At 33.8% G+C, this 17,500-nt stretch overlaps 2 protein-coding genes across 2 annotated transcripts in view; one reads left to right on the top strand and one right to left on the bottom strand.

The window, feature by feature from the left end:
* Positions 1 to 17,500, top strand: part of LOC144973225 (gamma-glutamyl hydrolase A-like) — a 47,965-nt gene that overhangs the window by 8,969 nt on the left and 21,496 nt on the right. Inside the window, exon 6 of the mRNA XM_078915397.1 lies at positions 1 to 46. This exon is cut by the window's left edge and continues 93 nt beyond it. Within this exon, the coding sequence (XP_078771523.1) occupies positions 1 to 46 (46 nt within the window). The remainder of the gene's footprint in view (positions 47 to 17,500) is intronic.
* On the bottom strand, positions 59 to 14,391 carry LOC144973226 (uncharacterized). Its single transcript, XM_078915398.1, has 3 exons — positions 13,831 to 14,391; positions 11,054 to 11,217; positions 59 to 4,306 (listed from the first exon to the last, which is right to left on the bottom strand). Exons 1-3 carry the CDS (start codon positions 14,021 to 14,023, stop codon positions 3,761 to 3,763), a joined length of 903 nt encoding a protein of 300 aa, XP_078771524.1. The 5' UTR covers positions 14,024 to 14,391; the 3' UTR covers positions 59 to 3,760.

Here is a 17,500-nt window from a genome sequence, read left to right as displayed (position 1 = left end):
AAAACAGATTCAAGAAACGTTTCATGGCCCTTATTCTTCACAAAGGGTAAGTCACTTTTATAAAATAAATGGTAGAGCTCAAAACGTTAAAGAGGTGAGCCGGGAAGGGGGACGAGGAAAAGCTCTTGCTCTTTACGATCATTGAATAATGTGATTACCTTAAGCTTACACAAAGGTAAAATTCTTCATCTAAGTAGACAGCAGCTTCTAGTGGTCTCACACTATAATACGCTCGTTACCGCATTTGTATACAGTCCGGTACCCGCCCGTCACAATACAACACTCCATCACAAGATTAAAAAATAGTTAAGCTTTTATAGAGAGCAATATCCACAAAACGTACTCAAAGCGTTTTACAAAGGGTCCCTAACTAACAGCAACACGTAACATAAAGAACACGACATGACGCTTGTTAAGCGATAATACATCCCCCCCCCCCACGAAGGCAACGCTGTTAACGGCCAGGTACTCATTTTACACCTCAGTACGGTGAGAGAATGCGAGTAAAGTCTTTTCCAAGGACTCAACTATGCGCCAAGCGAGGCTCGAACCCAGGACCTTCCGATCCGTGTCATACCACTAGAACACATAGCCGCACACTTTGTGGTTTCGGGTTCTTTGTCGCAAAAAGGACACGTGGGACAAGTGAAACGTTCCCATTGGTGTAGGATGGCCACTGTGAGACAAGTTCTAGACCTTAGTCTGTTTGCAGCCACCGGTGCCTCCTCTTGCTGGAACAGAAGCCTGGCAACTTCTCTCCCAATCTCGAGACGAGGGAGAGAATTTCAGTAGGCGTGAGGCACAGTGTTAAAGTTACCTTTAAATTACAACTGCTTCCAACAAACTAATGTTAGCCTGATTTACCTTTAAATTAAATGTAGGGAATAACATCGGTGATCACCACTTGCCTTTGAAATCGGAAGATCCCAATTTGAATCCTAACGGAGATGCTGGGGGTTTCCCCCTTAGATCCTGGAGTGTTCATATCTTTGTATTATTCTTTTATTATTGTCGTCAACATGTGACTGTGGCGGGATTTTGTGCTTGTTGTGGGTTCGAGTCCAAACGATAAGCTCAATGATCTGGGTTCGAACCAAGTATGGGCGCTATGGCTATCGCCACTAGCTGCGCCACTCAACCAACACGACAAACGGTGATTAAGAATAGCCTTAGGGTCCCTTGCAACTAATTGTAATAATACAAGAGAGTCAAGACAATAGTAACACACAATACAATAATAACAATTCTATACAAAAGTTTAATTAGATGTCACAAGAATAGATAGAGAGAATAAATGGAAGGTAGTATGAAGATTATGGATTATGTATATTATTTGACAATTTTAATCCCGTATTTATTTGGCCCCAGGAAGAATGGCTCTAATTGAGCGGATCTAATTTAATTCATAATATGATCTCTGGGTTTTGAATTGGCTTATCTTTAATCCAGCCGGCTTGCTTGTTTGGTATCCTTCTTGGGACGGGACTATATCAGCAAGTTCAAGGGTTGATTTTTGGATTCCGGGGACTATGCACTAAATCATTTTATTGTGAATAAATATTCATAATCGAATCATATATTTCATTAATGGGACAGGAGACATCATTTTTGCTTCCAAACACAAGCAGACAGATTTTTTCTTTTCTTTATTATCTACCAAGGAAATTTGTTTTGTGTTACCGTGAGAGAGTCAAAACAATTTTAGAAAATGACCTCAAGAGATTTTTTTGAGATTTGATTTGTTAATTTTTCAACACAGTCCCTCTCTCGGCGCATAGTTGAGTCCATGGAAAAGACTCTTTACTCACATTCTCTCATCGTACTCAGATGTAAAATGAGTATCTGCCTGTTAACAGCGTTGTATCTGTCGGAAAAAATGTAATATCGCCTAACAGGCGTCATGTTTCATCCGACTTGATAAGTATTGCTGTTGGCCAGGGACCCCTTGTAAAGCGCTCTGAGATCGTACAGTGGATATTGCACTATATAATAAAAGCTCAAAACTGATAAGATTCGAAGGGGGGGGGGGGGGGGGGCAATCAGGCTTTGACAGCAGAATTTTAATTCTATGTCAATCTTGTATCGATCGCATCTCTTGGCTTCTTTCATTGAACCAAACAGGTAAAATTCTGATGGAGAAAGATCAGGAAGATACGGATGGTGTTGAAGCAACTTCCATCCAGATGATCTCATTTTCCCCTTATCAATACTTTCGAATGTGGACGCCACTCTCTTTTCCAAACCTAGTTCAAAACGGAAAATTCTTGCTTTGAAACATTCAGTAGTCTAGATACGTTCATAGTCTGTCCAAGGGGTAGGAAAGTTAAGTTAATCGCATTTTGTATGTCCATGAAAACAATTGACATAATTTTGATAACATATTTTTATTTATTAAATTTCTGTCTTTCTTTCTTTCTTTTTGTTAACCTGACTTCAATTGTAAGAATACCGAATGTCGTCTTAACTAAGGCTTGTAGTGATAGACACATGCTCCATCTTCAGATCTCCGATAAAAAATTGTATTGTTTGTTTACTGCGCATGTCTAAGGAGCTCCATGAATCAGCGTCCAGTTTCTGTGATATTCTCAGGTGCAAATAGTCTTGAATCATTTGAGTTTGGAAACCCAAGCGAACTAGCAAGATTATAAGCAATTACGTATAATATAGCTTTCATCCAGATCTATTGCCCCAAAGGAATTATCAGTTCCGATTAACTTATTTGTTTCACTTCTGCATGGAGGATGGCCCTTAGGAGACCTATTTGCAAAGGTTGTGGAAAGCATCCATTCTTTATTCGAGCATTGTTTGCATTTTCTATAAAAATCGACCCTCCTGCAACCAAAAAAAACAAAAAAAAACCAAAAAAAAAAAAAAAAAAAAACAACAAAACCTTTGAAAGCCAGTGCTTATTTTTGTGTAAATTTTGACGTGTTCTGTGGATATTTCTGACTTCTATCACATATCTCTGTTTTGTATAAATATACTTATTTTACTGTAGAATTTTGAAATGACGATAACAAAACATGTAGAATCCATATTTCATAAAAAGTGCGGAATAGTAGTACCAGCAATAAAGATCAAAGTAAACAATAAAAAGAATATGGTGAAATAGTTGCTCTCTCTCACTCTTTCTCTCTCTCTCTCTCTCTCTCTCTTTCTCTCTCTCTCTCTCTCTCTCTCCCAAATTTAGTACATATATCTTATCCTGCACACGATCCTTATAATCTCAAATTTATAAGGAAATAAAAAGAAAGAAAAATTGCCTCTTTATGGCAAGCATCTCTCCGCCTAGTTACTTGCGTGCCTCTCATTTTGTCGATGTCGGAAAAAGATCTTTCTTTTATTAATATTTTCCATGACCCAAAGGATCGACAGTGCTTCCAACTCCAGAAACAAATTAAACCAGACCTGGTGCCCTTACACATACTTCAGCAACCTTGTCAGAACTACTACTCCAAACAATGTAACAAGATTGGGAATCTTTGTGACACTTACAGAATTCTCTACTCTTTGACTTCTTTTCTTTTTGTGTGCAGCATCGAAACACTGAGCGAGTCCTTGAAAATCTACCCCAACGCTCATTGTATCACTCGATTCAATCGGCAATATTTTAAAATCATATCGGTGTCGCGTACCGAAGGACGAAAATGCACCACCAGTCAAAACATGTCTTGGATAAGCTTGGATTTTGTATTCATTGGTAACATTCACAGCATCATCATCATCATCATCATCATCATCATCATCATCATCATCATCATCAGCAGCAGCAGCAGCAGCAGCAGCAGCATAGTGCAACCAAGTCTGTCCCCTTTTTTTTCACAACATGTCCGTTTTTCTCTAACCAGTACCTTGCCGCATCTTCTGTTATCTTTTCAAACGCTTTCTCTATCAGTACCACTTGTTGTCCACTCACAGGCCACCAATGACGTATTTCAATTAAAAAATACTTCTCACCGTCGTCCAAATAGATAAACTGCGTAGCGTTCACAGCCCGAATAATCAGAGGTCCAGTACTCACACTGTAATCCCACATCCCTGTACTAAGATAACACGAAACAAATTTTGCAAGCTGGAGCACTAGTTCAACTTTGGAAGACTGTTTTGGTGGGTGTCTGAGAAAAAGAGATGAAAATCCATTTCTCATACATTTGCCCTGAATTTTTTTGTCAATACCACAATTGAGGACGCTGCATTGAGCTTGCAAATTTTGAAAACGATCATCAGAGTTGACGGGTTTCGAAGCAGTTGATACATCACACGTAAAGTCATTAGAGAATTTGATCAAATTCACACTCAGACTGATCTGAAAATTAAATAATGAACGATCAGAAACGTTTTAGTTAGATCATAAATGAGCTTTTAAAATCAAATACAATTCTGACGCATTGCCTAAATAGAATGTTCTCGTACCATTTGTATTTGTTGTCGGGTTTTTTCTTTTCTTTTCTTTTTTTGTGTTTGTTTGTTTGTTGTTGTTATTGTTTTTTTTTTTGTTGTTGTTGTTGTTTTGTATGCGTGTCTTTTGTTGTTTCGTTTTTTTAAGTTTTTAAAAGTTACCGTCTTTGTCAGTGAACCAAGCACCAAATAATAATTAACAATGATAATAATAATAATAATAATAATAATAATAATAATAATAATAATAATAATAAGAAGAAGAAGAAGAAGAAGAAGAAGAAGAAGAGAAGAAGAAGAAGAAGAAGAAGAAGAAGAAGAAGAAGAAGAAGAAGAAGAAGAAGAGAGAGAAGAAGAAGAAGAAGAGAAGAAGAAGAAGAAGAAGAAGAAGAATAATAATTCTTCAAGTACCAAGTCTGTGTCAGACATCGGTGATTATGGTACGCCATTCATCTCTGATCAGATAACCTCAGAAAACTAATATTACTCTTCTCTTTCTTTGTCACCCAGCTGTTCAAACTATTAAATATGTTTTTCTTGGTCTACCTTTACTCTTTTTACCTCCTATCTTTCCTGTGAGAGCAAGATTTTCAATACATTTATGTCGATTTAGTAGCCCTAAAAATTGCATTTGTCTTTTTCTTATTGTACGAATTAATAACCTTTTAGTTTCAGCTTGTTCTAATATTTCTTCATTAGTTTTCTTCTCTGTCCATGAGATTCTTAACATCCTTCTAAGAAACCACATTTCTGCTGCCTCCAGTTTCTTTCTAATGTCTTCTGTAATTGTCCAGCTTTCACAGCCATATAATAATACTGACCATACATAGGCCTTCAAAACATTGTCATTGTTTCATTTAGATATTGTGGTGTTTAAAATTTTTTATTAAAACTATCTTTAGCTATTGCAATTCTTCGTTTTTGTTCTGTGCTACATAATAATAATAATAATAATAATAATAATAATAATAATAATAATAATAATAATAATAATAATAATAATAATAATAATAATGCTGAAAACTTATATAGCGCTATAACTCCGAGACACCAGACTCTAAGCAATTAAATTACAAATTATTGTGGCTGAAACATACTCATTCACACACACAAGCACACATACACACATACACACACATACACACACACACACAACACAACACACAACACAAACCAAACCTATCTTGCTTCTCATACCATCTACTAAAATCGAAACAAATATGTTTTAAGCGAACGTTTAAAAATAGACAAAGATTCTTTTTCACGAATGCTCTGCGGTAAGGCGTTCCAAATAGAGGGTCCGAAATGAGAAAAGGATCTCATTCCAGCATTTTTCCGAATTCAAGGGACAACTAGTTTTGTGGAATCACTGGCCGAACGTAAGGGGCGGGGTTTTGAATATCTTTCAATTAGTTCTGAAAGGTAGGAAGGGGCAGTACCTTCAAGACAACGATACACTAAAACACAAGCTTTGAATTTAATTCTTTTCCCAACAGGCAGCCAATGCAGGTCATGAAGTAGAGGTCCGGCAGAGTCGCACCTACGCTTCATGAATACTAGTCTGGCAGCGCTGTTTTGGACAATCTGAAGACGTTTCATATTGTATTGCGAAACGCCAAACAACAGAGCATTACAATAATCCAATTTCGATAGTACGAGGGACACAACCAGGTGCTTGGTCACATCCTCAGATATGAACCGTCTAATGGAAGCAATCTTTTTTAGTTGGAAAACGAGAGATCTAACCAAATTATTAACCTGATGCTCCATCGACAGTCCAGAGTCTAAGAATGTGCCAAGGTTTTTCACTTTGTCAACAATTTGAATAGAGGCATCCCCCAACTTCAAATCTGTTTCACTTTTCCACTTCCTGTTCCCCACATACAGCACCTCCGTCTTATCATCATTCAGTTTCAGTCTGTTCTCATTCATCCATTTCTTAACACTTTGGATACAATTTTTACTATTGGCTGATACTTCTTGTAAATTTCTCGTATTGGAAACGCAGTACAATTGCGTATCATCAGCGTATTGATGGTAAGACAGACCAAAACTTCTGATGATTTTAGACAGAGGGCCAACGTACAAAACAAAAAGAACGGGTCCAAGTACTGAACCCTGGGGAACCCCACAATCAAGAAAGATTTCCTCCGATCTATATTCATCCACCGTAATAATCTGTTTACGATTAAACAAATATGACCTAAACCAATCAAGCGCTGCACCAGACACGCCATAAGTAATTTCAAGACGTTTGAGAAGAAGATTGTGATCAATAGTATCAAAAGCAGACGATAGGTCAAGCAAATTCAGCAAAGAACATGAACCATTGTCTATAACAGAGAGGAGATCATTAACAACCCTAACAAGTGCGGTTTCCGTCGAATGATGTTGCCTATAAGCAGACTGAAATTTTTCTTCAAGACAATTATTTTTAAGATGAGACAGTAATTGTTTCAAAACAAGCTTTTCTAAGATCTTAGAGAGAAAAGGAAGATTAGAGACAGGGCGATAGTTTTTTAAGTTCTCTTTATCGAGATCAGGTTTTTTCAAAAGGGGTTTGACATGAGCAACTTTGTAAATGTCTGGTACAGCACCTGACTGCAACGAATTATTAACAATACATGTAAATGTTAAAATTACATCAATGCATTTTTTTTAAATGGCAGTATTTAAGGGGTCTAAATCACAACTTTTAGTTGGAGACGACATAATGCAATCACATAAGTCAGCTTCAGTAATCTTTGAAAAATGTGTTAATGAATCACCATGAAACGTGTCAAATGTTGTATGGATCGATTCAGACGAGAGTTCTTTCCTGATGGTATCCGTTTTTTCTTTAAAATATTGACCAAAGCGAGTTGGTAGATCTGCACGATCGATTAAAGATGGGAGAGCTGGTTGCGTCTGTTGTCCCAGCAGTTCCTTGGTCAAGGCAATATAATAATAATAATAATAATAATAATAATAATAATAATAATAATAATAATAATAATAATATATAAAATAATAATAATAATAATAATAATAATAATAATAATAATAATAATAATAATAATAATAATAATATATAATATAATAATAATAATAATAATAATAATAATAATAATAATAAAATAATATAATAATAATAATAATAATAATAATAATAATAATAATAATAATAATAATAAATAATAATAATAATAATAATAATAATAATAATAATAATATAATAATAATAATAATAATAATAATAATAATAATAATAATAATAATAATAATAATAATAATAATAATAATAATATAATAATAATAATAATAATATAATAATAATAATAATAATAATAATAAATAATAATAATAATAATAATAATAATAATAATAATAATAATAATAATAATAATAATAATAATAATAATAATAATAATAATAATAATAATAATAATCTATTATTTTAAAAATAGGGTTGGGGATCAACATTATTCCGAACAGTCAATGAAAATGTTTTATCATCGATCAAAGAATTACTGGAAATCTAAAAAATTATAAAACTATTTTTGCAGACTGAAATACAAGTAACTTTCTTTTTTTTTCTATTTCGGGCTAATTCTATCACGCGTTAACTCAAATTAATACGAAGAAAATCTGCTAGGTCGTAATACCCAGTCCTTTTTGACGTTTGATTTTCATTGCGAGCATAATTTATTCTACTCAATTCTAGCATATCCACACACAAAATTGATGACGTAATTTTAAATATCTCTTGATACTATCAAGTAGTAATAATCTCATCCGCAATAAAAAAAAATGATGAAGTAAGTTTAAATCTCTTTTGATACTATCGATATCAAGCAATGATAATCTTTTGAATCTATTCTTTTTAAAAATAGGATTGAGGATCAACATTGTTCCATAACGCCAATGTTAATTCGTTTTTTATCACCGAGCAGAGAATTACCGGTAAATCTAAAAACAGTAGTATAACAAATATAATAGATGATCGCCTATTTCTAATAGCCTTTATTTCTCCGCAAATATCGCGGGTTCCCCACTTGTAACAATAGTGATAATAATAATAATAATAATAATAATAATAATAATAATAATAATAATAATAATAATAATAATAATAATAATAATAATAATAATAATAATAATAGTTCAAGTTCAAGTTCACGTTCAACGTCTTTAGCTGCAAAAGGAGAATTACCCATCACTGCAGATTTTATACAATTTTGTGGTGATTTTCTTCATTATTGTGTCATTGAGTTAAAAGATAAATGTTTAATAGTTGATCAAATTTGTTGTTGTTGGTTATATCTAGGCTATAGGATATCTGGTGGGAGAGTGTTGCGTTCCCTGATGGTTATTGGGAAGAAACTGTTTTTATGTTGATTCTGTGAGTTGGTATTTGAACATTTCTTGTGAATGTACAGTGTTGTTTTGTAAAATGTTACTGCTGTTTTCTTGCATTGTATTGTCCTGTTGAGAAGATGGTGGCCTTTTTCTTTCCGTCTACTCTCCAATGTTTTCCACGGCAACAACTTCAGGGCCTCAGTAACGCATCCTGGTTCGCGCAAGTAATTGTTGGTGACAAACATGGAAGCTGCCCTTTGACCTTTTTCGATTTTCTTGATGTGGCCTTGCTGATAAGGATCCCACACTGTGCACGCGTATTCAGATATGGGTCTGACTAAAGCATTGTATGCCTGTTCTTTCACCTTTGGGGGGCATTGGTACAGGTTCCGCCTCAGGAAGCCAATGGTACGATTTGCTTTTGCCAAAATATTATCAATATTGTGGTCCCATTTCAGTGATTTGTTTAGTTGGATTTCCTAGCAGGGTATTGTGTCCACGGTCTTTGATAATTGACCGCTTATTTGGTAGTCATAATTATTTTGTTTTTTGGTATGTTTTTTGTTTTGTTTTTGACACTACAAAGCATTTCTCGGGGTGGTTCATCTGCCAGGTTTGTGCCCTTGATAGAAGTGAGTCAAGATCATTCTGTAATATTACTGTGCCGTTCTGGATGTTTCAATGACTCGAAACAAGAGGCTGTCATCGGCGTTTGTTTGGGCTTGGTAAGAGTTGATATAAGTTTCTTCCTAAGTTGTTAATGAGTGTTAGAAAGCAGAGCGGTCCAAGGACAGTTCCTTGAGGTCCCTCCGATAAAACGCTGCATTTCTCACTTCTATGTCCACTCAGGACAATTTCCTGAGTTCTATCGCAGAGTCAGTCTTCAAGCCAATTTATTTATTAGTAGCTTCTGTTCCTTCTGTTTTGAGTCGTTTTCTTGATCAATGGTCTTTTCGGGGGACTTTGGGTCGATGTTTTTAATTCCACTGCATTCCAGATTTCTGAGGGGTCGTCTATGGGGCACACTATCAAAAGCTTTCGAAAAGTCTAAAACAACTAGATCTATTTGTTCTCTGCTGTCCAATGCCTTTCCTATTTCTTCTATGGTGTTTACGAGCCGGCTTTCACAAGATCTATGTTTTTGGAATCCATGTTGGTAATCGACAAGCACATTGTGTCTTTCGTAGTGCTCCATAATTGAATGAAACACAATATGCTCGAGTACCTTATATGTGACACACGTAATCGACATTGGTCATTATTTCGAGGCAATATCTCGTTTCCCTTTTTTGTATATGGCAGTAACTAATGCATGCTTCAATTCTTTGGGCACACGGCCTGGGTCGAGTGACTGTTGCAAAATAATGCATAAATAAGGAACTATTTCTGTTGTGCATTTTTTGAGGAACCTGGTGGGTATCAGATCTGGGCCAGTTGTTTTAGAAGGATTTAGACCCTGGAGCTGTCTGGTTATGCCGGTTTGGCTAATGTTTTTTCTTGACATTGGAGGAATGCTGCTTCCATTTACAGTAGGCAACGTCGTGTTTTCTTTTGTGAATGTACTTTTGTACTGTGTGTTGAGGATGTATGCTTCCTCTATGGTATCAGCAACTCCCGTTCCATCCGGTTTTTATGAAACTGCTATACCTGATGTATCCCTGCGTTTAAATTTGATGTATTTCCAGAAGCGATTTGTGATACCACCGTTTAGGTTTATATTAGAGAGAATGTATCGTTGCCAGGTGCATGTTTTATAATGCTAGCGCGACCTGTGTTCATTCTCACAGAGGTCTTTGTTTTGAAGATAGGGTGATGGGGGTGTGTCTTCTAGATGTTCACACTTAATTTCCATTGTCCAGTATGGGCTGAGTGTGAGCGACGAAGGTAGATTAAGAGGGGTTTTTTTTTGTATTTTTTTTTGTTTGTTTTTTTTTTTGGGGGGGGGGGGGGGGGGAAGGGGTTCTCACGTAGGTGTGAAGTATGGATCCCTCGCTAGGGGAGTAATTGCGTGTCAACCCATTTGACACACGGTTGTTGTTGTATGCCGGTATATGCCATGGCGATATTTTCCACTTGCTAAGTCTGGTCAATACAATTTGGTGGGAATTAGTCATAAACATGGATGGCAAAAAATAATAATAATAATAAAGACCTGAGTGACGTAAACTTCGTTCTATCTATACAATATCTTAAATTGCTATAAAATACGATTTCCTATTTCTGGTTATTTTAACATCAAAATTCAGTATTCAGCATTTGTTAACCCGGGCACAATACCAGTTTGAGACGGAGGGTCACAAAAGATTATTGGAGTTACCTGTAAACCAGTGGCACTTTTACGGTAGTTCATCAAGACAGACATGCCAATACCATTGAATCTCTCGGAGGATTCCACGGGGGTCCCATGTGATCCATCCGTTCTGTTAACATTGCAGATGTAGCAATAGCGATTAGCATACACATGGCGATGGTTTTCAAAAGCTTGAGCATTGGAAGAAATAAAAATAAGATTGTGTTTGAATGAACAACATATCTAAATAATGAATGCGCACTTTTATATAAAACATTTTCCACCGGTAGTGTCTTGGTAGACTTTGTATTCTTTATCCATCACTGCCCACGTGCACATATCTGTAGGTCAGATAACCGAATGCAATTATGGGCTTGATTTAACATTGATGTGATGATAGACCATGTATTTTTTATTGAGAGCATTTCCATTACAACAAGAGCTCATAAAAAGTTGTGTTATAAGACCTGCAAATAAGCACACGACGTTCATTGCCAATGGGTAGAGATTTTTTTTCACATGAGATCAGACCACGTGAACAAGACCATTAATTTGATATCAGAGTGAAAGTTTGACGCAGGCATTGTCTGAGAAATTTGGTTTCTATATTATACTTTTATCAGATTTTTGGGAGGAGCTAAATCTCTTTAGTTACTCTTCCACAAGTAAAGTGGGATAATTGGTGTAAAAGACCTAACCCAAGAACATGACTCCGCAGTTTTACGATCATTACCACCTTCCGATCAATAAAACGTCCAATATTATAGTCAGATTTTTAATAAGTGGCGCGTGTTTTTCTTCTATTTCTCAGCTGCCCCTCAATGCACATCTGCAAAAGTTTGTATGACCCTCTGAATCAATTTGTCTTAATCAAAAAAATAGTTTTACATTAATTGTAAAACAATAGGAAAGGATTTCACTTATAACAGTTATATTAAAATCGATGACTGGTAAAGATCGTAACTCACAGATGATTTACAGTATCAAAATTATGACTTTCCGCTTATCCATTTTGAAGGAATTCGTTAAAATGGAAAGTTCGTTTAACTGAAACTTAAACGTTATACATTCAGTAATCTGATTATGAAGGAACGAATGGCAATCCTTAACTATCGTACATCTACATTTTATAACTATCAATACACATTACTGATGAATACAAGTGAAAGTGAACATAACGCATTTTCAGTTTATTGAGTATGACGTGAACTCAAAATCATTAGCCGGAAACACTATGAATTCATGTAATATTTTTGTGGTGCGTAACTTTTTTACATTTTATACAGTGTAAAATCTCGACTTTTATGACAGCGGTTTTAAAGTTTTATAGATCTCAAAGAAGAAAACTTTTTTGATATGGCATCAACACGGTCCAAAATCTATATTCAGTTAAGACAAATTGATTCAAAGGTTGAAACCAATTTTTACAACTTTTGATAGAGGGACAGCTTAGAAAAACCAGAAAAACAAGCGCCATTAATTTTTAAAAATCTGACTATAACTGTCTATTGCAAGGGTAGAGAACATGGCCTGGATTGTGTAGAGGATTTTAAAAACATCTCAATTTATAACTGAAACCAATTTGGGGTTAATTTTCTGGTATGCGATGTTGCATTGTCGTGCAGCAAAATGACACATTGTATTCTCTTGGGTTTTTTGATGGATCGGTTCTCTAGTGTTTTGACAATATCTAACAGTTATAACAGATTTACCACGGGGCAGAAAGTTCACGAGAAAAACACCTTTAATAATAACCATAATGCTAATGATAATATATTAATGATAATGATGATGATAATAATAAAAATAAGAAGAAGAAGAATAATAACAATAATAATAATAATAATAATATAATAATAATAATATAATAATAATAATAATAATAATAATAATAATAATATAATAATAATAATTATAATTATATTATTATTATTATTATTATTATTATTATTATTATTATTATTATTATTTATTATTATTATTATTATTATTATTATTATTATTATTATTATTATTATTATTATTATATTATTATTATTGTTATTATTATTATTATTATTTTATTATTATTATTATTGTTATTATTATTATTATTATTATTATTATTATTATTGTTATTATTATTATTATTATTATTATTATTATTATTATTATTATTATTATTATTGTTATTATTATTATTATTATTATTATTTTATTATTATTATTATTATTATTATTATTTTATTATTATTATTATTATTATTATTATTATTATTATTATTATTATTATTATTATTATGACAATAATGATAATAATGATAATAATAATAATATTAATAATAATAATAATAATAATAATAATAATAATAATAATAGTAATAATAATAATAATAATAATAATAATAATAATAATAATATTAATAATAATATTAATAACAATAATATTAATAACAATAATAATAATAATAATAATAATAATAATAATAATAATAATAATAATAATAATTAATAATAATAATAATAATAATAATAATAATAATAATAATAATAATAATAATAATAATAATAATAATAATAATATATAATAATAATAATAATAATGAGAAGAAGGAGAAGGAGAAGAAGAAGAAGAAGAAGAAGAAGAAGAAGAGTATTTATGAAGCTCTTTATACCGGTTTATCATACATCATCATGATCGACGACAATAACAACAATCACAACAGGAATAATGTTTATAAAATATTAAGAGATCACACTAAACCGTAAAATGGTATGAACAACTTGTAAACTTATGGAAACTGATATCATATTAAAATAATTACTGGCTCTGCTATTGGGTTCCCTGTAAAAAGAAATAAACTTCCCACACAGGTTCTCAGGGTCCAGGAGAGCAAACTCTTTCTTGCATGTCTCAACGGCCTCCCGACATTTATGACCTTGAAGAGCGCGAGTGGGTGGGTAGAATTTTGCTGTTTTGGGGTCCAAAGTTGATAGAACATTTTCAGGAGCGTACATATTATCTCTGAAAGCTTTATTGTCATTCAAAGATAAGGCGATATCCCAAGGATGGAGGAACTCTGAGTTGTTTCTGTAACAGTTGTAGATACTCCGGTTTTTAAAAAGAAGGCCTGGGGGAGCATATAAAATTAGATAAGTCCTTGGATTTATACAATGTTTACAAATTCTTACAAAAAGTAGATTGCATGCTATAAGTGTTCAAAATTTAAAATAGAAATAGAAAAATAGAAAAATGAATACTTTGGAAAAATTATATATCGATTTTTGCCAAAATGCAGAAATTATCTAGTTAGTTAGCTATCTAGTTTTAAGCCACAAATTAATAACCGATACTAGTAATAAAACTGGGGTTGATAACATTGACTAACATTAAAGAGATACGAACATAATATGACTAGTTTACCTTGCTGAGTGACGATCACATATGATCTTAAAAAATGGAATCCTCGTTAATTGCAACACTATATTGCCGCTCTTTCAACTAACAATTTAATGTGAAAGCTTCTCATTATAAATCGAAATAAACCAGCGAAGTCTTGGATAAAAACAAGACAAAATACCATGTATTTAATCACACAAGTCTTTTGCCCAAGACAATGTAGTTATTTCCCTTTGCTTTTTAACTTTACGACCTGATCATCGAGCGAATTAAGGGATTGTTTTAAATGTGCTGTAATGGAGTGTTGCGTTGGTTTGAGTGTATTTTTTTCCCTCCATTACAATGAATTCATAACAATATGAGTTATCAGACCTGTAAAAATAGTGCACTGGCTTTGTGTTATTTGTTAAATTTTGATATTGACAAGAGTCGCAGTCTTCCATTCCAAATATTTTTATATTAATAGTTAATAGTTCAAAGACTGATTTCCTCAAAACACTATTACATTACTTCATTAATCCGGGTTTGTTTGTTTTTTTAATTTTGGTTGTTCGTTGTTTTTTTTTTTGTTTTTGGTTTTAGTTTCTTTTTTTTGTTTTGTTTTGTTTTCTTCATGCTAGCTTATTTTCCTTCACTATTTTTTATTACTGTTTTTTAATATTATATTTTTCAGTTCAGGAAAATCTCACACCACCCCCTTGACACCAACTAGCGTCCCCCTAATCACCAAATTTCGCTACAGCCCCCCCCCCCTCCCCCAACTATCACCTTCGCCCCCTCTCCCTGTGGGCGGTAGCGCCTACTTTGAAACTACTGTTGTTTTTACAAAAGGGTTACTAGGCCCATGGTCATTATGTCTCGTAAGGTTTACTTTAAGGTAAACGTTAGTTTTGCATCTGGATATTGTAAGACATACAGAGTCTCACGAAAATAATATGATCACATTGGTTGTTTTATTTTTTTAAATTTCCACGCTTATAATAATGAAAATTATTCACCATTATATATCATGATAATTAGTTGAGTCTCCCACCTAGTATACTTTTCTTATGTTTTGATACTCTATGAATTTAAAATGTCGTATTTTATTAGTTTTGTCATGTCAATACTTTTAAAGTGGTGATTTTGTAATAACTCAGGACGTGAAGGTGTTACCATTATAATTTCATCGGGAGTTTAAAGTTTCTGATGTTCCAATGCATTTTTCTAGGTGGAAGAAAAATACAGGGCCTAAATTAACATTTCATTGTAACTTTGTAATACCTGCCGAAAGGCGGCCAACGAAGGACGACAACTATATGAATGGATTGAATCATCGTCCAACTGCCATATTCGAAATCGATTTCTCACTAATGCTAAGACCTATCGACTGTACCAAATTATATTAATGCTCACTGTTATAATACGTGAACCTATGGTATTTGTGTACAGATCTGTCATGAGATGTAATCTGACACCAAATCAGATTCGAAATTGTTTGGACTGGGTTCAAGGCCATCTGATATTGAGCTAGAGACTCTCGAACACGATTATCTTCATACATGAGTCAAAAAGTCTGGTTTACCGAAATGGCGGAAAAGAAAGGGTTTGGCTGGAAACTATGACAAAGGTTTCATCAAACTTTTATCTGCCACGTGGATCGTTTTGATATGGGGTGGGATTACAGTCCATCATCGTACACCATTGATTAGCATTCATGGAGCATCTCAGAGGAAGATACTGCGAGGAAATTCCCCCATACCACAATATCGCAAATCACTTTGAATTGTCTCAACAAGACCACACGGGGACGAAATATCACGAGATATCTTCCACGACCAGTAAGTCAATGTTCTAAACAGACCATCACAATCCTCTGACCTCAGCTCAATTTAGCATCTCTGGGATGAACTTGACAGAAGAGTGAGAAGGTCACAAACACCCGAGCACCGTTAGGAGTTGGGCGCTGTTCTTCAGTGATAATGGCTGGCAATGCCCACGGCCCGTTTTGAAAGACTTAAAAAAAATACTGGTTAATACTGAAATGTCTCTTACAAGGCTATTGAATTACTTTCTCAAGTACCTCTACTTAAGAATGGGACTCGATTACCATCAGGGATCTCTTTCGGTCCAAAAAACAGTCGATATGCAACAGTGGTGTAAACTAAAGTGGAACCAACGAGTATACAATTTACAATATCCTTGGTGGAACACATATTCGAAAAGAGGAAATAATTAGCTTGGTCTAAATTAATTATAATCCGAATCATTTGTCTACTTTTACCGTTGAAGTTCTTTGATGTTATTCATAAGTTAATATGCTAACTCTCTCCTTACGACCATTTTAATGATTGTTTGTTTGTTTGTTTTTGTATTGTTTTTTTTGGGTTTTTTGGGGGGGTTTTGGGGGGGGAGGGGGGTGTTTTTGTTTTTTGTTGTTTTTGTTTTTCGGTGGATTTTAAAATAAATTCTACTGAATGATGCACATTAATTAACTTAACACAATATTCATATTTTCTAGCTACAAGCTTCAATAGCACACCAAAGTAAACCCTTTTATGACGGGGAATAAATAATATAAGTAGGATATAATTCTCGCCTGTTTCATTGTCGTAAACAACAGCCATAGCATCTATTGTCGACATAAAGTCTCCATTTATTTCCGTCCCGAAGTCTGTGACTGGTGATGGGGAAAGAGAGAAATAAAACTCAATGAGTATTCATGGCGATGAAGACGATGGTGATGATGATGATGATGATGATGATGATGATGATGATGATGATGATGATGATGATGATGATGATGATGATAATAATAATAATAATTGTAATAATATTTGTAATAATAATAATAATAATAATAATAATAATAACAACAACAACAACAACAATACCTCCTCTATAACTTCGCTAATAAACAGCCTAGAACTACCAAAATGAGAGACAAGTATATTGGCTGCCGTGTCATAGAGAGTGACGCAAGTCTGTTGTACTTTTGCTCCATGTCCAAGTGTATTCAAAGGAAAATGGCAGAGCACAACATTGATGCAACCTTCTCACGTTCGGGTTGTCATCAAATTTTCAACTCTTCTCGGCAAGTGCTGTCGAAATACACG

This window comes from Berghia stephanieae, chromosome 5 (genome assembly GCF_034508935.2).
Source record: "Berghia stephanieae isolate SIO BIC M18660-M18661 chromosome 5, UCSD_Bste_1.3, whole genome shotgun sequence".
Lineage (NCBI taxonomy): Eukaryota > Metazoa > Mollusca > Gastropoda > Nudibranchia > Aeolidiidae > Berghia > Berghia stephanieae.
This window is presented reverse-complemented; position numbering and strand designations above follow the sequence as displayed.